A 24,309-nucleotide genomic window follows, 5' to 3' on the forward strand; every position below is an offset into this window, starting at 1 on the left:
AGGAATTTACAACCATAACTTTTGGAAAAGAAAGATCGGTGAGCCGGGGAATCAGGCATGCAGGAACAACAATGGTTTCTACATTATACAGCTTCGTCAGGCGGACGGGGTACGTAAATGCCTGGCGTGGAGGCAGAAGTGGCAAGCCAAGCGTTCGTCTCTTTGGTAGCCCCCTCTTGTTTTCAATAGACTTTCCTTTATTTTGGAGTTTCAATTGATAGGTTTTTGCCTTTTTTTAAAATTTCCCTTCTTACACGTGAGAGAACCGCATTGTTGCTTCTTTGTCGCCTAAAGGTAAACTTCCCTTCTAGTTAAAGTGTTGACAGGAGATGGCTTGTATTCCCCGGTCTGAGTGAGGGGAATATCCTCTGGGTTGGCTTCCTCGTTTTTGCTGAAACTAGCCGCACTGAAGGTCTCATAGGATGAGGTCAACTTTTTGTTCAGGAGGTTTCTGTTGCGGTCACCCATGATGGAGGCTTCTCCATTGGCCAGCTTCTCTTGACTGCCCCGTTCATCGACGGGCATGAAAGTAGAGAGTTTTGGCTGGCTCTTCTGCTTCCTTTCGGGCGAAGTGCGAACTGGCATCCAGCAAGAGTCCGAATGGCCGTACTCGTCGCATTCCCGTGTGCACTTCCCAGTCAGGGCTACATCTGGTAAAGGTCTTGAATCTGGAAACGAAGACAAAAAAAATGGACATTAGATTTTTATTCTTGGTTGTGGCTACCCACTGTTGAAAAACATATATTTTAAAGGGCTGGTTTTGCATTGATCATCTTTTTTAAAAAAAGTAGTACATGTGAAATTCCTCTGGAAAAAAAAGTGCTGTTGTTGTCAGGATGTTTTTGGTTTCTCCAGCTGACGAGGCACCTCCAGTTTCATTTTGAATTTTTACTATAGGTAAAAGTTTGGTGGCAAATTTAGAAATCCAGTAGCACCAGGCACACATGGGATTAGACAGAGAAAAGAATGTGCAAAGCACCAGAGGTGACAAGGCATTTATATAATCACTTGCAGCTACTCCAAAGTTTTACAAAATAGTAGTAACAACAAAGGTTCAATTAAAGTGCAAAACATGTCTTACAGTATACAAATAATGAGCAAACACAAAAAGCAAAAGTGGTGATAATATAACATAAAACTTTGGAGTAGCTACAAGTGATTAGATAAACGCCTTGTAACCTCTGGTGCTTTGCACATTCTTTTCTCTGTCTCCTATCAGAGGTTTCTCCCCCTTCTTTTTCATACATGGGATTAGGACAAGCACACAGAATTTGGAACAATCCAATATGCTCAGAGCAAAATGCAGATAAATGCCCAAATGCAGATAAATGCAGATAATGCCCACTTGCAAATGATGGGTGTTCCCAGTTTACTCAGAAGTCAGTTTGTTTACTGGGGACCTGTGCAATTTTGGTCCACGACCATAGTTTATACGGTGAGTTGGATCCAAAAGTACCATTCTGCTGACAGAACGACAGTTACATTGGTGGAGTAGCACTTCTGCTAGCAGAGGATTGGAGGGGAATTTTAATCAATCCCCCCCTCTCACTGCTGACCCCCAACTTTGCCCCCCATACTCTGCTGGTGGTGCTTTGGATCCAACCATATATGGTAAATCAGCGTGCAGATTTACCAGCAATGAGTAAAGGCATGTGGGTTTACACGTATTTGCAAAATCCAGAAGATATATCTTGTGATTCTTTTTTAAAAAAATACATTGAAATAGCTGGTAATGAGCCAATTTCCATCTGGGGTTCTAAATCTAAAATATTGGAGTCGTTATTGGTGGTTGAGATTCAGGGGACACCTGACTGAGGAATATCAGCAAGAGTTTCCATGGCAAATTTAAACCAATTTGAAAGTAATTCAACTGACACAGCTTCCCCAAAGGACTCTGGGAACTGTCAGTTCATCAAGGTATGGGGAATTATTTGTTCAATAGCAATACCCTCAACACCTGTGAATGACAGTCAACAGGACTGGATGCCATTAAAGCTAACAACGGGTTGACATTTGTTGTGTAATACACTCAGTCTCACAACTCTATGCCATCCAGGTAGAAAGAGAGAGACGGAATATCTTTGACAGAGAAAGCTGAAAGGCAGCTTGAGCTAGGGTTGCCAACCTCCAGGTACTAGCTGGAGATCTCCTGCTATTAAAACTGATCTCCAGCCGACAGAGATCAGTTCCCCTGGAGAAAATGGCCGCTTTGGCAATTGGACTCTACGGCATTGAAGGTCCTCCCCTCCCCAAACCCCGCCCTTTTCAGGCTCCGCCCCAAAAATCTCCAAGTATTTTCCAATCTGGAGCTGGCAACCCTAGCTTGAGTTCTCCGTTCTGGTCACGTCTTCGTTTTTCTATGCTCTCTGGGCCTGGAGCGCCTTAGCCAAGGGTACAAAAATATTTCACAATGCTCAGAAATCAGGCATATTTTATGAGGGCAAACTTGGTGAAGAGGACAGATGGAGACTTGCGCATAGCCATGAGAGGTTCTTTACTTGCCGGAGTCTCCCCTTTCCTCCAGTTAGTGCTTAAATGAGAAGTGCCAGAGTTCGAGCCTGCCTGGAAATCAAAGCATCTGACGTTGGAGCCCTTTCCCCAGAGAGTGACGGCTGGTAGCAGTTTGGAACTAAGGATGTCAGAATAAAAAGTGATCGCAAGCAGCTGCCTACACGGGAGGTGGAGAAATCTTTTGGCCTCTTCAGCAACCAGAGTGACAGGAACAAAATCTGAGGAACAAAACACGATGGTTGGATACCGGGAGTTTTGTTCCCCTTGTCTTGACTGTGCCTCATCTGCCATTCAGAAGCAGCTTTGAGATTAAGCTCTAACGTGTACATGGTCATAAACTGCGGAGACCGGAAAACATCCCACGAAACCCGTTCTGGGGGCACCTCAATGCAAAACCTTCCCTTTGAATCTCGGATGTGCGCTGCAACCGTCCTGCAAAAACCGGTGCCCGATTATGTTTGTTCCTCCAAACGTCCGCTCCCGACTGGACCTGATTCGAGCAAAGGAGGCACCACTCAAATCAGCCTTAGCTGAAGTTAGAGACGTACCCCCAGGAGATACTAACAAAGACTAGCCGTTCAGTTTGAAGACGACACTGTGAGTCAGAAGAGGCACAATGTGGGGCTAACTGTTAAAAAGCCCGATCGATGTCGGCCGGTTGTCAGTCGATGGAAGGATTCACTGAACTGCCCTGCACAATTTAAATGTGCACCAGTCTTTACAGGATCGGAAGGTATTGGAACAGAACACATTAAAAACAGACATCAATTAAACGGTTAGGAGCACGTAAGCGACTGTTTCAAGCAATGAGAATGAACTGGATTAACAACAGAAAAACATTCTATGTGTTTATGTGAGTGTCTGATTGCACAAAGTTTTGTGAATTTGATGTGGTTTTGTGATCGTGGCATCTGGTACTGTCCTCTTCGTGGAGTTGCTTGTTGAACCCAGCCGAGGGAATCCCAGAGAGAAGAAAAAGAATCCCTCGTGCAAGGGGGGCCCCAACGTGGTGCCCGTGGCTGCCGTGGTGCCCGCCTCCACCTTTCCGGGTGCCTGCCAAGTGTTTTTGGAAAGTGGGTAGGGCTACTGGAGATTGAATTGGCTGGGCAGGTTTTTAAGCATGTTGCTTTGGCAGCAGCTGCCACCACAGCACAAGGAGTTTCGCTGTGAAGGTAAGCTGCAGTAGCCATTGTGTAACCATTGTGTGGCTGTGAAGGTACGCTGCAGTAGCCATTGTGTGGCTGTGCCTACCACATAGGGTTACCAGGTCCCTCTTCGCCACTGGTGGGAGGATTTTGGGGCAGAGCCTGAGGAGGACGGGGTTTAGGGAGGGGGGGACTTCAATGCCATAGAGTCCAATTGCCAAAGCGGCCATTTTCTCCAGGGGAACTGATCTCTATTGACTGGAAATCCATTGTAATAGCAGGAGATCTCCAGCTAGTACCTGGAGGTTGGCAACCCTACTACCACGCTATGTCATAATTCCAGAGGTACTCTCAGGCTCAAAAAGGCTGGGAAACCCCTGCCATTATGATTACCTAAAGTCATGTTAAAAGTCTAGTTTAGGGATATTTACATGGCAGCTATGGTTGCAATTACATTAATAGGTTAAAAACTTTTGAATGACTAAAAATGATTTATTTTATCAAAAAACCCAACATACTTCCTTATTCAAATTGCAGAGGGCAGGGCCATCTTAGAAAAGACATTCTCCCTTCTTTGAGACATGGAAAAGAATGCTCTTCTAAGATGCTGGTGGCCACAATACAAAACAAAAATAAATTCTTTCTTCAAAAATATTCAGTTGCACATCTATGTAGATGTCACTGATTAATTAACCAGTTTGTCAATTCAAACTTATATCATTTGTCAACGGAAATGTCTAACTGGACAGCAACCCTAATTACTAAAGATGTGATTGCTACTTTAGATAGATTTATTTATAGGCAGTTATACGCACTTTTCATTTTTTTCTCTTCTGAATTTAATGTGCTTCATTTTAATTGTCTTTTTACTTTATAAAGGGGAATGTTTGATTGTTACTTGAGTTTCTTTGGTCAGAAGGGTAGGGAAATCGATAAGCTTGTATGCATTGAAGTCAAAGATAAAATTCTATTTATGGCACCTATTTGAGTCAGAAAGTGTGCCACCATGCTAGCTATCATACAGCAGCATCAAATGTTCATTTATCACACAGATCTAACTGAACACAACAAAATGTTGCACACAACTAATGTCCCCCACATAATAATGTGTACCCCTCAGCTATATCAGCAGAAGCATCTAGCACAGGGGGGGGGGGTCAAACATAAGGCCCACAGATTCGGTTCCCTTGAAAGCTCTTATCCAGCTTGCGAGCCAGCCAAAGTGGCCACCCCCCTCCCCTACCTACCTACCTACCTACCTACCTACATACATACATACCAGCTCTGGACACAAAAGAGAAGTAGTAGAGAAGAAGAAGAAATCCAGCAAAAGCCCTGAGCAGAATACAGTGGGTCCTGCAGTGATGGGATGTCCGCCCCAAACCAGCTTTGTGAACAAAGTCCCAGGGATCTGAAACGAAGCTCTGATCCCAATTTAGGCTTATTTGGGCATAAACACCACCATAACTGTACAGAAAACTAACCTCCCAAACCAAATGAAGATCTGCAATGATCCCAAGTGTTCATTTTATTGTTTGTTTTTTACACACTAGAGTAGGGATCAGCAACTGGAAGATGTAGTCATGTTCATGGAGGAGAGGGGTATTCATGGCTACTAGTCAAAATGAATACTAGTCATGATGCATGCCTATTCTCTCCAGGATCAGAGGAGCATGCTTATTATCTTAGGTGCTGTGGAACACAGGCAGGATGGTGCTGCTGCAGTCGTCTTATTTGTGGGCTTCCTAGAGGCACCTGATTGGCCGCTGTGTGAACAGACTGCTGGACTTGATGGGCCTTGGTCTGATCCAGCATGGCTTTGCTTATGTTCTCATATAAGACCAGATGTGCCCCAGAGGAACATGAACCAGACCTCAAACACCCAACCAAGCTGGCGACTGAAAGCCAAGCAATGTGTTGAGTAGAGGGATGCTAGCATGGGATGGTAGCATGGGATGAAGCCTTGACTCCCCACCACTCACCATCCTCACCTCAAAGTAGACCTCCTGCAAAGCTAGTTGTTCAACAACTGGACTGAATTCCTACACAAAAACTCAATTACTGTTCCCTAATGATGGATAACAGATATGTTGACATTTGTCCGCCCATCTAACCTAGAGTTGCCAACCTCCAGGCATTAGCTGGAGATCTCCTGCTATTACAACTGATCTCCAGACGATAAAATCAGTTCACCTGGAGAAAATGGCTGCTTTGGCAGTTGGACTCTATGGCATTGAAGTCCCTACCCTCCCCAAACCCCACCCTCCTCAGGCTCTGCCCCCCAAACCTCCCACTGGTGGCAAAGAGGGACCTGGCAACTCTAACCTTAAAATAGTTGGGGCTGGAGCAAGGAATGTACACAGACAGGAGGCAGAGAACATAACAGGAAGGCACCACTGTTCATCAGAGTAAACCTGGAATAATTCTCAAACTCCCCAAACCAGGTAAGAAGGTAAGAAGCAGGGATAATGATTTATTACTAGGGAACACATGACTCTCTTTGATTGTTAAGCAGGGGAATCCTCTTAATGCTTTTTTAAAAAAACTTCACAATAAGACAAAAGACATCCCCTGCCATCATTTCCTCTCTTAATTTTTAAGCTTTGTGAGGGAGTCTATAATTCATTTTAAAATAATGACCATTCAGAGAACCGGGTGTATTGTGGTTACTTATTACTGCGATTATTACCACCAGGAGAAATCTTTTTACATTATCTCCTGGGAGCGCTCATAACCATGCTACTTAGATCCCCTCAGGCTCCCATTTCAAGGGTGGGGCTCAGGGAATTTTCAGCCTTCCTGCCACAACCTGAACGTTGTGCCTCTCCCTGAAGACCAGAGGACAATTACAGCTGAAGAGATGACACCAGCCCAGAAAATCACAATGCATCTCCCCTTCCCCTGAGATACCCACAGATGCACAAAGGGAATGCACATGAGCCGCTCTGGATACTGCCCCAAATTATTTTTAAAAACTGTTGTGAAGCTAGCCATGTTACCAAAGGATACACCTTAATTTGTATACCGGGCAGAAATTAATCTAACCTCACCAAGGCCGCTAAGGCCAAGGGTCCTATTCTTATTATGAAAGAGACGTCATATGATTTCATGTACATTTGGAAATCTTATGCGACTCTTGTATTATGTTCAGGTGGGAATTCTCCTGACAGGATCGGGGCCTCTCAGGGGTTGAACAGCCAGACCCAGATCTCAGTACAATTGGTAGGGTTGCCAGGTCCTACCTGGCCCCCAGTGGGAGCCTGTGGGTGAGTGTTCTGGGTGCATGATTCTGGCACTTCTGGTTTTTCCCTCGAAACTGCTGGAATGGCATGGGATGCTCTAGCGATCCCTTCCAAAAACTGTATGGAATCCATAGAGTTTTTTGGGGAAGAGTGCTAGAGTGTTGCCGTCACTTCTGGGATAAACCCGGAAGTTGCAGCCTCCCCTGGCCACCCGTTGGCCAGCTATGGGGCAGCGGGCAGCCCGGTGAGTTGGCGGGCATCGCCAGACAGTTGGGAACCCTAAGAATTGAGCAGATGTATCTTTCCAAGGTTTGAGCCAAAATTATGCATTGTAAATCCAGAAGGGTAGCCATGGTTCAACTACTGCAGCAAAATAAAACAGAAGCCCAGCGGCACCTGAAATATTTATTTACTTATTCATTTAGTATATTTCTATGCTGCCTCTTCAAGTCCGCTTACAACGAAAGTCCTGACACAATATCGACAACAAGAAATTAAAAATGAGCCGCATGCGCATCTGCCTCTGATGTAGTGAGGTCTGACTCACCAAAGCTTGCTGTGGAAGAAGCCTGGTTAGTCTTTAAGGTGCCACTGGATGTCTGTTAAAGGAAGCTGTAACAGGGACTAGAAGAGGGAGAAGAACCAGTCACACTAGGGAGTATGGAGGCAAGAGAAAGAGCCTCTAGAGTTACTTGGCCCAAGGAGAGGGCCAGTTTCTAGTTAGATGCAATGGCTCCAGCCTTGCTCTGGGGTTTGAGTCCACCTATGGTGGATTATAGCCCTGACCTGGATGGCCCAGGCTAGCCTGATCTCCTCAGATCGCAGAAGCTAAGCAGGGTTGGTCCTGGTTAACAACTGGATGGGAGACCACCAAGGCATTCTAGGGCCTTTGTGCAGAGGAAGGCAATGGCCAACCATCTCTGTATGTTTCTTGCCTTGAAAACCCTACAGCAAAGGTGTCAAATTCAATTGTTATGAGAGCCAACCTGATTACAACCTGCTGCTTGGGTTGGATTCGTTCCTGCCTGCTGCCTGGAGAAGACATGGCTTCATGTGTAGCAGTGGGGTTCACCAGGTTAGAGTCGGCCCCTCATGTGGAGGCGTGGGGAATCAAACCGGTTCTCCAGATTAGAGTCCACTGTAGGGTTGTGCATATCGATATACCCGAACCGAAAATAAACCGACGCCTCTCCCTGATCGACAAAAGGCAAATTGATTTCCCGCTTTTGAAGCCGCAGCCCCAGTTATACTCTGCCCCTCCCCATCCGCAGCCAAAGCCAACTATGAGATAGTAACATGAAAGCTACCCTTTGGAGCTGAAGCGCTCCACTCTGCTGTGATAAATCACCTGATAACATTGCACTTGTCTTACGGTTCGATCTCATTTCTATTTATGTCCTGAACGAGCAAATGAACTTGAATGTGTGATCAAACCTATGGATATAAGATGTGCTAGGACTTCAGAATTCCAAACAGAACAAAGAACAGTTTTGAAGCCAGGACGACATGCTGCGCAGAGTTCTTTCGACTTTTAAAATAACTGGATCTTTTTTTCCTAGGAAGCTCTTCTAGTTACCTAGGTAACTCTTGTCACCGTTCCCAGCCATTCCTGGGCTGGAGAAAGATGCCATGTGGTATAACTCTCAAGTAAAAATCATGGAAGGGGCTGAATTTCACAGTCCTAAGACATAAAGCGGTTGGCTGTGGAAGCTGGATAGTGGTAGGGCTGCCAACCTCCAGGGTGGTAGCTGAAGATTTTCTGGGATTTCGGCTAATCTCCAGGAGACAGAGATCAGTTCACATGAAGACAATGGCTGCTTTGGAAGGTGTATTCTATGGCATTGTACACCCATTGAAATCCATCTCCTCCCCAAACCCCACCCTCCTCAGGCTTCACCCCCTGCCCCCAATCTCCAGGTATTTCCCAACCAAGAGCTGGCAACCCTACATGGGGGTCTCTTTGGGAGCTCAGACCTGTCTTCCAAACTAATTAGGTCTAACATTAACAAAAGCCCTGTGTAGGGTTCCCAACTGCCTGGTTATGGAGGGCAATTGCCCGCCAAACGCCTCTACAGCCTGCCAACTCTATGCTGATTGGTGGGTGGAAGCAGGCCAGGAGAAGGGAGGGGGGGCAATCGGTGTCATCATCTAGATGGTGCCGATCACCACCCCCAACCCCACCTCCATAAACCTCCCGCTGGTTGTGAGGAGGGACCTGGCAACCCTAGCCCTGTAGTACTTGCCTTCTGGCAGTACTCCCCATAGCAAATTATGTTCCCTTATAATCATAATCTTATCGCTCAGATCAATTGTATACATTATTGCAGAAGTATGACGATAGAATTCTGGATTCTTCCACTTCTGATTTAAGAAGGGATACCATCTTTTTAAAGCAAGAAGCCATGGGGTCGGGTGGGGAGGGAGAAAGCTTCCTGTCTGTATTAAGGTAGCATACCAAAGAACACATGAACACATGAAGCTGCCTTGTACTGAATCAGACCCTTGGTCCATCAAAGTCAGTATTGTCTCCCGGGTCTCAGGCGGAGGTCTTTCACATCACCTATTTGCCTAGTCCCATTAACTGGAGATGCTGGGGATTGAACCTGGGACCTTCTTCATGCCGAGCAAATGTTCTGCCAGCGAGCCACAGCCCCTCCCCTTTCTCTCCAGTGTGCTAGGTTACTACATGAAAGGGAGCTTTTTAATGCAGTGGACATTCAAACATATCCTCCCCACTACTGCTTGATTCTGTGTACCAAGTAGATTAGGTCATGTTGCACAGGGTCTACACTGACACAGAGCCAGATGCATGCAAATAAAAATGTGAGCATTTGAACTCTGGCAAACTTCGGCAGTTTGCTCACGCGCAGTTCAGCAAAATGCCTTTAGCAGAGCAAGGCGTCATTTTGAAAAGTGCATCATGGGGGAGTAGAAGCCACATTCTTCAAGAGTTTAGGAAGCAAGCCGGTATTTAACTGTGTTGCTGTGCAGAAGGCCTTTTTGTGAAACCAACACAAAGGCATTTCATTTAGGTTCCACTGACGTGTTCACCTCCAAATGATTGTAATAGACTTTCCATTGTTCATGCTCCCAGTTCAATTTTGAATTCTTAATGAGGCCTAGGATTCGATTTCATGCAATATACCCATCCAAACCAGTTTTGTCTTCTAGGTAATTAAATCTACCCCCCTCTGATTACTCTTTCTAACTGAAGAAAGGAAAACCACCATTGTTGTGCACTGTGGCTTGCTTCTAACTACTGTGCAATCCAGCCACAATCAAATTAAGGAGAGGTTGGTCTTCGATGTCCGCAAGATGTGGACTGCAACCAGTGGTTTAAGGACAAGGTGTATTATTTGAAGGGTTGCCAAACTCCAGGCAGTGTCTGGAGATCTCCTAGAATTATGACTGGTCTCCAGGCTACAGAGATCAGTTCCCCTGAAGAAAATGGTTGCTTTGGAGGGGGGACTCTGGCATGATACCCTGCCGTGGCCCCTCCCATCCCCAAACGCCACTCTCCCCAGCCTCTACCCCCAAATCTCCAGGAATCCCCAAATCTCCCAAACTGGAGCTGGCAGCCTATGCATTCGTCAACCCCACTCACCCCCTATATATGTATGCAACTACCATCAGGTCACAATTGATGGTAGTTACGGCAACCCCAGCAAGGCCTTTTCAATGCAACTAAGAAGCAGAGGTGGTTTGCCATTTCCTTCCTCTCCAGTCTTCCTTGGTGGCCTCCCATCCAAGTGTCGACCCTGCTTGGTTTCTGAGCTCTGACATGATAGGACTATACCATGCCGCCTTCCCTCCCGCATCTCGCATCCATCCCCTAACCTCCATAATATTGTGGATCCCAACGTCAAATTGAATTCTCCCTTAAAAGATGTTTCTCTTCGGCCCCAGAATTTGCTTCTCATCTCATTCTTATGCATAAGAGGTGGGATTTCTTTTCCCCTTACTAATAAAGAAATCATTTCCAAACTTAGACATTTCATTGGAGAGTACACTGCCAGCTGACAAGCTTAATTGGATACACCGTGTCACACTGTCAGTCAGTAAATCATCAAGGAAAAAAAAACATCCTCATCTTCCTTTGCTGACCTCAAAACTCAAATAAATACCTTTGAACGCAGCGATTAACAAAAGCAAGTTTTGCATCCCCGCTAATCGGCAGCCCAGTGGTGAGTTTCTGCCTGTGCCAATTTGGTACTCGCGGTGTCAAGACTGCTTAGTTTTAACCCTCAATATGTTTCTGGACCAACTAGGGAGCTAATACACATACTCCAGGGTGGTACAGTAATGAGCTGGACCACTTGTTGTTCCTCATATTGTACAGCTATTTTCCCTTCCAGGTGGCTTTTACAGTAGATTTGCAGAAGCATGCCAGACAGGTTGGTCTGCCTTGACCTGTTAGATTGGCAGCACTTCTGAGCCTCCTATCTTTAAGGTGTCTTCTGAAAATCTTCAGAAGAATCATGTATGGTACCCATGGCCTTTGACTCTGGAAAGAGCTTTGGGCAGAGGTTTCCCCCCCACTGCTCTGAGTTTTATGCAGTGGTCGGCTCATTACGAGTAAGGTTGCCAACCTCCAGGTACTAGCTGGAGATCTCTTACTATTACAACTGATCACCAGCTGATAGAGATCAGTTCACCTGGAGAAAATGGCTGCTTTGGCAATTGGACTCTATGGTATTGAAGACCAGATGTGGCCCAGAGGAACACGAACCTGACCTCAAACACCCAACCTGGCTGCCAATTGAGAGCCAAGCAATGTGTTAAGTAGAGGGACGCTAGAAGTCACGTGGAAGCATGGGATGAAGCCTTGATTCCCCACCACTCACCATCCTCACCTCAAAGTAGACCTCCTGTAAAGCTAGTTGTTCAACAACTGGACTGAATTCCTACACAAAAATTCAATTACTGTTCCCTAATGATGGATAACAGATATGTTGACATTTGTCAGCCCATCTAACGTAGAGTTGCCAACCTCCAGGCATTAGCTGGAGATCTCGTGCTATCACAACTGATCTCCAGACGATAAAGATCAGTTCGCCTGGATAAAACGGCTGCTTTGGCAGTTGGACTCTATGGCATTGAAGTCCCTCCCCTTTCCAAACCCCGCCCTCCTCAGGCTCCACCCCAAAAACCTCCCGCCAGTGGCGAAGAGGGACCTGGGAACCCTAATTACAGGCCTTAATATTTATATTACAGGTGATGCAGAGTTACTCCAGTCTAAGCCCATGGAAATTAATGGGCTTAAAATGGAATAACACTCTTTAGGATTACACTGTTAGCAAGTTTCTAATTAACAAGAGTACTTGAGCCAGCGTGGTGTAGTGGTTAAGAACGGTGGTTTGGAGCGGTGGACTCTGATCTGGAGAACCGGGTTTGATTCCCCACTCCTCCACATGAGCGGCGGAGGCTAATCTGGTGAACTGGATTTGTTTCCCCACTCCTACACACGAAGCCAGCTGGGTGACCTTGGGCTGGTCACACTCTCTCAGCCTCACCTACCTCACAGGGTGTCTGTTGTGGGGAGGGGAAGGGAAGGTGATTGTATGCCGGCTTGATTCTGCCTTAAGTGGCAGAGAAAGTTGGCATATAAAAACCAACTCTTCTTCTTCTTCTAAACAGCATTAGACATCCTGCTGCGGAAGCACCGGGCCAAAATCTTCCAGCAACACAAATCAAGTACAAGCATTTCAAATATATTAGACAGACAGCATAAGACCAAATTCGAGCAAGATCAAACACCTGACCTACCCACATGGAACGATTTCCAGTATGCCATAACTCTCTTTTCACATCCGGCCTATTAGTCACCGTTGATTGAAATGAAACAGCAAAGAACTTCCCAGTTCCTTTAACGCTGTTTTACTGCATCCGAAAACCACAGAAGCAATGGGGGGGGGGGGGGGAGACGGACAGGCAGTGATATATTATGTTGTTTGTTGACTGACTCTCTTAACCACATTAGACGACCCTCCTCCCCTTTCCAGAATGTCATTTCTTCCTCCTCAATTTCTCCTATAGAGAGGCTTCTGGATTTATATCGGCCGTTTCATTCAGTCTCCAGCAAAGCTTCTTTTATATAGAGCACCTTGCCCAACATTTATAGAGTCAGCCAGAGATAAAGAGCTGCTCTTTCAAGGTCTGACTAACTTGTTAATCAAACCTAGAAAGAACCCCTCCTTCAAGCCAGAGAGCTACTTTCCACTGTCCTTTTACTGTATAGGTATTGGGATAGTTTTCCTTTAGACGTTGAATAGGAAGAATGCAGATGTTCAAAACACGTCAGAAAGTCTAATAGCCAATCTTTAATAATTTGTGAATAATTTTCTAGTGGGCTGAATCCTGTGGAACCATTATGGCAAAGGAAGTGTTTTTTCCCCTGGTGCAAGGAACCTTTGGTGGAAGAGCATTTCAGGCCATTTGGTGGTAGAACATTTCAGGTGGTAGACCATTTGGTGGTAGACCATTTCAAGCTGGAGGAAAGGGCCACCCTTAGTGGAAACAATTCATAGGACTGGCTTCTCCTGTTTAGTGTAGCCTTGATTCTGTCGTAGGGTTGTGCAAAAAAAATAAAATAAAAAAAATCAGTACATTTCAGGTTTATTGGGCCCATTTTTTCCCAGTAAACCCGGAATAAGCCAAATTCCCATATTGGTAAACATCAGTATTTGGCTTATTTTCAGGTTTACTGAAAAATTCAGGTTCATTATTGTCTATTGGGATTTTTTTCAAAGCTCCCCTGGGAGTATTTTTGGAGGTAGAATCCCCAAATTTGCAGCGTGGCTTCAAGGGACTCTCCTTAGATGGTCACCGAAGTTTGGTGAACTTTGGGACAGGGGTCGAATTTTATGGGCCAGCAAAGGGGTTGCCCCCATCTTCCAGGCATTTGAGAGCCAAGCTGTCCGTTGATTTTCAGGTTCAGAAGTTCAGCATTGCCAAGGACTGGTGGAAAGAGCCAATTGGCAGGCTGGCACCTCAAAGTCTGGGGGCTCCCTTCGTATCTGGGGTGCACAGCATGATGTCCATGTCAATTAGCTTCCAAACTGAGGAAAAAGCCTTAAATCCCCAGGTTTTGGCATTCGGTAAACCAGAAAATTACCAAAATGGCTAATTTCAGGTTTATTTTCAGTTCAGGTATATCGACATGCACAACCCTATGCTTTCAGCTTCTTTCAAATCAATACAGCTTAGGTTATTTGTCCCCCTATACAAAGGGAATTCTGCTAGAGGAGGCATTGCTTAGGTTCACTAGATATCTGAGCTTCTACTACACTCATGTACTAAAATGTACAGGGAGCGGCCATAACAGTGACAGAACCCATATTTTGCATGTACCCCGCTCTATTTCCCAGCCAGGGCGGTGCTCAGAGCGGCTGGATCTTCAGCACACCTTTTGCCATCACTAACCAGAAGAGAGACCTGCGTCACCCAACCAACAGGTTGAAATTAAATCAAAAGAGCTTCCGCCTAGACATTAGGAAGAATTTTCTAACAGAGCGGTTCCTCAGTGAAACAGGCTTCCTCGGGAGGTGGTGAGCTCTCCTTCCCAGGAGGTTTTTAAGCAGAGGCTAGATGGACATCTGTCAACAATGCTGATTCTATGACCTTAGGCAGCTCATGAGAGGGAGGGCATCTTGGCCAACTTCTGGGCATGGAGTAGGGGGTCACTGGGTGTGTAGGGGGGAAGTAGTTATGAATTTCTTGCATTATGCAGGGGGCTGAACTAGATGACCCTGGTGGTCCCTTCCAACTCTATAATTCTATGATTCTCTTATAATCATCTAAGATTGCACAGACATTCTCTGGCACTCCAGTGTGACCTCAGGATCGGCAGAGGAGAAACGCCGCCAGAAACAATGGGACTGACAGAGGGAAAAACTTGTAACTGTAGGATCCCCGTGGCTGCTAACTACAGCTGAGCAAAGTGGCTTTCCAGACAGGGACACAAAGGTCTTTTATGCATGGCTGTTTCACTCACCGCCACCCCTCCGACAACTTCGGGTCTTTGTTTCGATTGTGCATGCCGTTTACGACAGTCAGAGGTTGCCTCGCTCCCCCGCTGCGTTTCCCTGCGTTTTGCCCATGTTTTCAAATTTGAGCTAAAACAGGTTTCTAAAAATGCAGGCAAAATGTGGGGAAACAGCCATGCATAAAAGGCCTACATGTCTGACTATCCACAGGAAGCATCCATGTCACATGCTACATGGTATGTGTGGTGTAGGGTGCACTCTCTGCTTCTCCACCACATGAAATCTGTCACTCACTGTTCTGGTAAAGTGTCTGACCAAGGCCTGAGTCACTCACAAGAAGCTTCTGTTCTCAGGCTTGCACAGCAAGCAAGAGCCAAACTTGATGACAATGGAGCCTTTGCAATCTTTCTAGTACACACCAGCGTATCCACGATGGAGAAGGAATAAAAATGTTACGAAATTCAACCTAGAATATGACTACAGCCCAAACTCTCTTGAAAATCCACATTACCTAATTGCAAGCAATGTCGTGCGTAGCACCCAGTTAACGCTGTGGCATCATTCTGACAAGCCAAGACACTCTTAAAACGCTTAAACATGTTTGAAAGCGCTGGCGACTTCTTTCCTGGCACCTCGGGCGAAACACAGTTAAACGGCAACTGAACATATCTCAAGCAGCATTTCCTGCCCCAAGGCTTGGACCGCTGTCATTCTGAATGTGGCATTATCATGTACGGGAGAGATACTGCATGCCAGCTCTAAAGCAGTCTTGCTGAATAAAGTCAAACGCAAATCTGCTACCGGAGATGTGCAAACTGCAAGGCATGGGCTTTTGCTGTATACTCACACACACACACACACAGTTGAAAGGCTGTGTGCATGTACTAGAAATTCCTCACATTTTAAAATCTAAATGGCACAAGAATGTGTAAGATTAATCAGATACACTGTAGAAGAAGAAGAAGAAGAAGAAGAAGAAGAAGAAGAGCTGGTTTTTATATGCTGATTTTCTCTACTTTTAAGGAGAATCAAACCGGCTTACAATCTCCTTCCCTTCCTCTCCCCACAACAGACGCCTTGCAAGGTAGGTGGGGCTGAGAGAGTTCAGAGAGAACTGTGACTAGCCTAAGGTCACCCAGCTGGCTTCATGTGTAGGAGTGGGGAAACCAACCCGGTTCACCAGATTAGAGTCCGCCGCTCAAGTGGAGGAGTGGGGAATCAAACCCGGTTCTCCAGATTAGAATCCATCGTAGCGTTGTGCATATTGATATACCCGAACCGAAAATAAACCCAAAATTAGCCGTTTCTACAATTTTCAGGGTTCAGGTCGCCCAAATACCAAAACATGGGAATCTGCCCAAAGCGGAATAGGAGATTCCCAAAAAAGCAGAATAATTATTCAGCTCTTTCATTTTTTGGCTATTTACCTTCTGCAGAGTATTCATTTTGTGGCCCTTGTTGTGTTTAAAGGAGAGCTATCTCCTTTCTTCCTATTCCTGCCCCCTGGCTGTTTTCCAGGGCAGCAGGAGGGAGGGAGCAGGCATGTTGTGGCCAATAGGTAGGCTCCCTGGAGCTTCCCATGTGGCCAATGGCAGCAATGCATTTTGCATTGCTGCAAAGCCAGCTGGTGCAATCTACCTGGATTGCAACAGAGGACAACCTAGAGATGAAGAGGGAGGAGAGCAGGGAATTCTCGCTCACATCTAGTGAGGACCCTCTACATGTATCTGGCAATGTGGTCTTGAGTCTATTTAAGCCTTTAAAATCTATTCAGATATGTGAGTCTGAATCTTGGTTAGTTCAAGGATGTTGGTAAAGGAATCACATCACCAAACTAACATCAAGACTTTTTCATTCTTCGTGCATGAGTTATTCGAGCGTCCTAGAGATAATTCAGGGATGAATCCAAGAGGTGGAAATGGAAACTGGCTGAGTTTTGTCCTTTTTTTTTTTTTTTTGTGAACAAACTTTTAAACTTTAATTCGTGGTTTTGAGAAGACAGTTGTCACTTCTAGAACCGGTCACTCTACTCTGGCAAAACCTTCCGTAAATCTTTAGTTTAAAATGGGAACCTCCTGCCTTTTTAGATTTAACTTCTGAACTCCTCTTTGCTAATACATCTATACAGATCACTGAACTGTTAAACTCAGATCGATTTTGCTTTTTAGCCAGTGCACTTTACTGTGCAATCCTATGCAGTGTTGCTCCAGTTTCAACACACACTGAAATCAGTGGTTTTAGATTGGAGTAACTCTGCGTACGATTAGACCACTATTCCTTCATTTTGACTTCACCATTGCTATTCTCTCATGGCCATTTAAGATTAACCAGTCTCTCTAAACTGTAACCTTCTCTTTGTCAGAAATCACATGCTGTCTTTCATTCCTATGTTGTTATCGATTGCTGAAACTTCAGGAAAGTTAGTTGATTCTAAATTAACCTGAATTGGTCTCATTTTTAATTGATTGTGTCCCTTTGCAATTGGAACACTCAGAACCTAGAAAACAGAAGTCCAAAGTACTTATGCAACATACAAAGCATGTGAAACTCTCATGCAGATCCCCTCTCCATGTCTAAGGGAAACTATAATTTCACACGTGGCTTCCAAAATCTCTCCTTATCCTGTACTACCAAGGTCCAAGATGATTCCTGGTTACAGTGCAGACAGGAGGTAAATCAGTGTGTAATGACATTGTTAAAATTATGAACTTTCCAAGTTTCCATAGGGTTGCTAGGCAGTACTAGGCAACTGGTGGGAGGATTGCGGGGGGGGGGGGCAACGTCATGGGAGACGTTTTTTTAAAAATGCAACCTCGTGAAGAAGAGGAGGAGGAGGAGGAGGAGGAGGAGGAGGAAGAAGAGTATGTTTTTATTCGCTTTCTCTACCACTTAAGGGAGAATCAAACCAGCTTACAATCACCTTCCCTTCCCCTCCCTACAACAGACACCCTGTTAGGTAGGTGCAGGGCCAGATTTAGGTTTGATGAGGCCCTAAGCTATTGAAGGTAATGGGGCCCTTTATATGTCCAGCTGTCCTTTGCCAACAACAAATTGTCACTGTTTTTTTGTATTGAATATATGCTATATGGTAATTTATGATATTTTAGGGAGCAGGCTAGCAGGCAGGGCCCATTACTTACATCATAGGAGCCTACACAACACAAAACACTGTTGCTGTATGTAGGTTTTATTTTATTTGTTTTTTATCTTATATTTTGGAAATGTACATCCAGGTTTTTTTTCCTTTAAATTTTTTGGGGGGCCCCAAGAGAGTGGGGCTCTAAGCTATAGCTTGTTTAGCTTATACGTAAATCCGGCACCTAACGTAGGTGAGGCTAAGAGAGCTCTAAGAGTGCTGTGACTAGCCCAAGGTCACCCAGCTGGCTTCATGTCTAGGAGTGGGGAAACAAATCCAGTTCACCAGATTCGCCTCCGCCGCTCATGTGGAGGAGCGGGGGAATCAAACCCGGTTCTCCAGATCAGACTCCACCGCTCCAAACCACCGCTCTTAACCACTACACCACGCTGGCTCTCCAGTACTTTCTGGAAGTTCTGATTGGAAGTGACAAAGGGCAGCTCTAGGAATTGCCGGAAACTCTATGGTAAACGGGCGCCAAGGGCAGAAAATTCCCCACTCCCATCAAGGACTTGGCAGCCCTATCAAGTACCCAGTTATGAGATCCAGACTATTTTATACTGCTGTCAATTTTATGATGATCTTTATGGCTTTAATTTTTTTTAAATTATTCAGCGTGAGCAGATATGAAGGTGCTGCAAAAGTTCAAGCCCATATACATCTGCCTTAACTTGCACATAAAACACAATGCAACCATGCCACTCACGTTAACTGAAACAATGGTACAACTTAATGGAATGAACGTGAGGGAAACTATTTGAGTTTTCACGCGCACATTCATTGCTCAGAACAGATTCACCAAATGACGATTGCAACATCAAGTGATGCCTGTACGAATGGCCCAGCACAGAATTAAACACTTTCTAGTGTATTAACCAATAAATCTAATTTTATTATATATATATTGTATATATATTCTGTTCTTCACGTTTGTTGATGCTATACACATCCTAAAACGCTGGACACCATACACAAGGTGTGAGCCGTGAGCCATGTTTTAAGGCACATGGACAAACTATTTTATCATAAAGTCACACAGAATATAAGGCTTTTATATTTATTTTTTTACTTTGTACAATGCATGTGTCAGGATGTGTATTGTAAAATTGTGTATGTATGACCACTGAGAAAGGCCTCAAAAGGCCGAAACGCGCCTGGTCAGTTTTTGGACATTTTATGCACAAACATCAACTGCTATGAGTTGGAAATATTTGTAACTTTTTAGGAATCCTGTATATTAGGCCCTGCATTTTTAAATACAATTGTGCACAACATATGATAAAATTAGATTTATTTGTTACTATATTAGAAAGTGTTTAGCTCAATTCCTTTGGTTTCTGCTGACTTTTAGGTTGAGTGTCTTTGTACCCCTTTTTCTTCAGTTGGTTTCCAGCACAGAATTAGCCTCACAGGTACACATTTTCTTCCTTCACACACAAGGTTTCACCATGCGGCCACTTTTAATGCGGTTACCAGTCATCACACATCAAGAAGTTGACGTCTTTGTGCAAATTCGGCCACAGACAGTGCATCCTCCTATTGGGTGGGAGGGAGAGCTGGCTGCTCACATTTTGAAATGAGGTCTTTTTCCAGGAAGGCATAAAGCCACTGCATTTTTTTTTCTTTTTATCAATTAATCTCTGCTGGTTTTCACCAGGTTAGCATGAATCCAACACGATCCTGCTAATAAAATTAAAAACAGGGGGAGGGGGAGAGCCACAGCCAGACAGACCATAAAGCACTAAAAGAACATTGCATAACTGGCTCTTCTGCATTTAACATTCTCTCCAGCAGACCAGGTCAGTCTGGTTTAGTCCATCAAATGAGGTTTGAAAAAGCATCCAGATTTCATATATCTACCTTGAAGAAGAAGAAGGAGAAGAAGAAGAAGAGTTGGTTTATATACTCCACTTTTCCCTACTGAAAGGCGTCTCAAAGCAGTTTACAATCTCCTTCCCTTCCTCTCCCCATCAAAGACACCTCGTGAGATAGGTGGGGCTGAGAGAGTTCAGAGAGAACTGTGACTAGCCCAAGGTCATCCAGCTGGCTGCATGTGAAGGAGAGGTTCATCAGAGTAGAGTCTGCCGCTCAAATGGAGGGGAATCAAACTCGGTTCTCCAGGTCAGAGTCCGCTGCACGTAACTACTATATTATGCTAGCTCTCTAGCTCTCTCTTTGGTAAGCATGTCTGTGTTTTGAGAAACCGATAGAGCAATTAATACATCAACTCCTTCGGATACGAGATCAGAAGTCAACCTGATAGATACCCATGTCAAAATAAACAGACTATCACCAGTGCTTGAAGCTTACAACCTCACATGAACATTAAGAATTGTATTATTATTTAATAAATTGTTACTTTATTATATAATCAAAATTAAGATAAATACAGTTGTACACAAAAAAAGCACAATATTACTGGAGAAGCAAGTTAATGCAGCTGCAAAAATCCGCCTCAAGTCCCTCTGGGCGGAAACACATGGTCGCTTTAGCCTCCTTTATTCCCTGTTTCAGCCAGGATTCAGCCAGGATCGAACGCATATATAAGGGGGTTGTTTCCTCTCTGGATCTACTAAGTGAGGGATACAGTACTGGAGAATATCTTCTTTGTCAGATGGGGGAAAGAAATTACAGCCAGAAAATGTGTTTCCTACTGAAATGAACCCCCCAATATAGTTCTTAAAAACCCGCTCAGCATTTGTAATAACCAAAACAACACAGTCAAAACTACAGTATATTAAAAAAAATAAACAATATTATTATAGTGTGCATGCCCAAATATGTGGGCCCCAACCATTAACTTAGGGATCCAGGGCCTAATCTAGGGATACCAGCCTCCAGCTGTGACCTGGAGATCCCACACAAATACACCTCGTCTCCAGACTACAAAGGTCAGTTCCCCCTGGAGAAAATGGACGTTTTTGAAGATGGACCCTATGGCACTGTACTAGGGTTGCCAACCTCCAGGTACTAGCTGGAGATCTCCTGCTATTACAACTGATCTCCAGCCGATAGAGATCTGTTCACCTGGAGAAAGTGGCCGCTTTGGCCATTGGACTCTATGGCACTGAAGTCCCTCCCATCTCCAAAACCTGCCCTCCTCAGGCTCCACCCCCAAAACATCCCGCTGGTGGCGAAGAGGGACCTGGCAACCCTACACTACCCCACAGAAGACCCTGTCCTCCCCAGGCTTCATCCCCAAATCTCCAGGAGTTTCCCAAATTGGATCTGGCAAACCTGGCGGGGGAGTTAAAGACCCTCTTCATACCCTGCATGCTAATGATCCTCTAAATAATGCAGAGTGCAGAAGGAGCGGTACATAATATTTGAAGATGGAAGACAAATATCCTGAGACTTCTTGTCTTTTTAAGTAACTGTCAAGAAAAAAGTTGCTTTGCTGAATGGAATGTTGCAATAACCTCAGGGATTTATTTAGCCTTCATGCCACGTTAAGATGCCGCATTTAGTTATGTGAATCCTGCTGAGTTAAAAAGAAGATTAATTATCTGCCCATGGTATACCTGGGTATCTCAGAAACACTCAACGGAATTAAGGCAGTGCACGGAGTTGGAGGCTGTATGATAAAATGGAAAGCCATATCAGAAGTCATGTATTCATGTACAAGAAGGACTTTCATGCTATGCACATACACTAGACCAGACACTCATCTTCTCCCAGAGAGCCAGCGTGGTGTAGTGGTTAAGAGGAGTGGTTTGGAGCGGTGGACTCTGATCTGGAGAACCGGGTTTGATTCCCCTCTCCTATACATGAGCGGCGGAGGCTAATCTGGTGAACTGGATTTGTTTCCCCACTCCTGCACATGAAGCCAGCTGGGTGACCTTGGGGTAGTCACAGCTCTTTCTGCCTCACCTACCTCACAGGGTGTCTGTTGTCGGGAGGGGAAGGGAAGGTGATTGTAAGCCGGTTTGATTCTGCCTTAAGTAGTAGAGAAAGTCGGCATATAAAAACCAACTCTTCTTCTTCTTCCCAAAAATTCTCCTCAGAATTCTTTTATCAAACCACTTTTTTACTTCCTTTGATTCCTCACATTCCACCCCTGAGGAGGTTCTTCCAAAATTGCCTCAAAGCTCAATGGTGACATCAGGGATGGTTTATTGGCTGGTAAATAGGGTTGTCAGGCCGAACATAGCAACCAGTGGTAGGGCTGGGGTTGGGGATAGGAGGGTGTGACATTGCTAAGGTCTCCACTGGGGAGAAAGGTGGAATATAAATGAAGTAAATAAATAACTATCAATAGGTGATACTCTCCTGCCTCCAGTTTCTTTCTCCAGGTCACCCATACATGGAGTGAGTTCAAAAGTAGATTACAGACACAGAGAACAACAGTGGAAACCTGTCAGAAAATATTTCATTTCTGTGTTTGGGAGGAAAAGAAGAAGACGGTGGCAATGACTGAAATAAATGGCCTAAATTTATATTCGGTGGGCTTGAAGCAGAGTTTAGAAAAAGTTAATTTTGAATGTAAATCACCTTCTTCTATTAGTGAAAAACAAAAACCCAGGCAGTTCCTGCATTCTCCTTTTCATTAACTCTCTTTTTGTTTAAGTCAAGCCGTGTTTTTGGTCTTGAAGTAGTGATTCATCACCCATCTGGTACTTAAATGAGATACAGTCTGTGGAAAATAATGACCCTCTGTTCTTTCACAGCATCCTGAAGGTCACGAGGCTTATAAGAATATATGCTTGCAGGCTTAACTAGCACACTGTCTTCAGAAGACACCTAGGTGAAGTCTGCAAATCATTTGGACTGCAAACCAAATTAGGAAGAAAAAAAATCTCCCCTGAGGACTGTAAGTAGCGTCCTGGGGAGCAAGTGGACAGTTGCCTACCGTTGCCGCTGTTGACTCATCCCACGGAGTCACGACACAGATTAGCAAATCAAGTATGGTTTGAGGGTCGGACAGAAAGCCTTGAATGGAAGAAGAGAATGAAGTAGAATCCCGTGATTTCTCCGTGGTGGACCACACTGTTTCAGATTGTCAGGGAGCAAGGATCAAATGTGTGAATGCTCTCACATTGTCGGGGGAAAAATAAACTCCATGAAATATCAAAACTAACCTCTCAAGAAGAAGAATCCTAGCCAAGTCTTTGATGTGCTGATTTTTTTTATCTGTACCACACACAAAGAAGAAGACAAAAAAGAAGAAGAAGAAGAAGAAGAAGAAGGAGAAGATGATGATGATGAAGAAGAAGAAGAAGAAGAAGAAGTAGTAGTAGTAGTAGTAGTAGTAGTAGTGGCTTTTATATGCCATTTTTTTTACCTTTTAAAGGAGAATCAAAATGACTTACAATCTCCTTCCCTTCCTCTCCCCACAACAGATACCCTGTGATGTAGGGGAGGCTGAGAGAACTCGAAAAGAACTATGACTAGCCCAAGGTAACCCAGCTGGCTTCATGCGCAGAAGTAGGGAAACCAACCTGGTTCACCAGATTAGAGTTTGCCGCTCATGTGCAGGAGTGGAGAATCAAACCCGGTTCTCCAGATTAGAGTCCACCGCTCTTAACCACTACACCATGCTGGCTTCTAAAGGGGAATCGCCTTTGTCTGTACCACACGGATTCTGTCTGTACCACCCCCATCACATCACATGTGCTCTTTTGCTTGGCTCCCTGTTAACAGTGGGGGTTTTTTAGTTCCTTATTTATACAAACTTTATATGATACATCACACCAAGTACAGAGCACAGTCACAGCACTCTTCCACTTCTCTCTCTTTCTGCTAAGGCCTTTCCTTTGCCAATCCTCAAATTATCTCCAGTTTCCACATTCCTTAACCACAGAATTAAGGGTAATTAATTCTGTGTCTTTTGCTGCATATTAACTCTTCCCTATTACTTGTCCTGCCCTAACCTGGATAACCCCAGGCTAGCCTTATCTCATCAGATCTCGGAAAATAAGCAGGATCTGCTTCCTTGGATGGGAGACCACCAAGGAATACCAGGGCCGCGATGCAGAGGCAGGCAATGGCAAACCACCTCTGAACTTCTCTTGCCTTGAAAACCTGAAGGTGTTGCCATAAGTCAGCTGTGACTTGACAGCAACCCCCTGCCCACCAAAAATACTCCTTTATCAAACATTACCTTCCAGGAAAATTAAGGAAAGCAAAATTATAAATCCATACTTAAAAGAATTGCCCAGAGTTATATGGATGAGAATGAGAAGAAAAGAGACCTGTCCTGAGCTACAGAAAGGTTTTAGCGGGACTAAGATTTTAAGGTTTCAGCGGGACTAAGATCGGGAGCCCCGTGGCGCAGAGTGGTAAGCTGCAGT

General features: G+C 44.7%; 1 protein-coding gene across 1 annotated transcript in view; it reads right to left on the reverse strand.

Annotated features, from left to right (window-relative positions):
* Positions 1-213: 213 nt before the first annotated feature.
* Positions 214-24,309, reverse strand: part of PCDH7 (protocadherin 7) — a 465,455-nt gene continuing 441,359 nt past the window's right edge. Inside the window, exon 3 of the mRNA XM_056855186.1 lies at positions 214-668. Within this exon, the coding sequence (XP_056711164.1) occupies positions 289-668 (380 nt within the window). The 3' untranslated portion in view covers positions 214-288. The remainder of the gene's footprint in view (positions 669-24,309) is intronic.

The sequence above is a fragment of the Euleptes europaea genome, chromosome 9 (genome assembly GCF_029931775.1).
Source record: "Euleptes europaea isolate rEulEur1 chromosome 9, rEulEur1.hap1, whole genome shotgun sequence".
NCBI lineage: Eukaryota > Metazoa > Chordata > Lepidosauria > Squamata > Sphaerodactylidae > Euleptes > Euleptes europaea.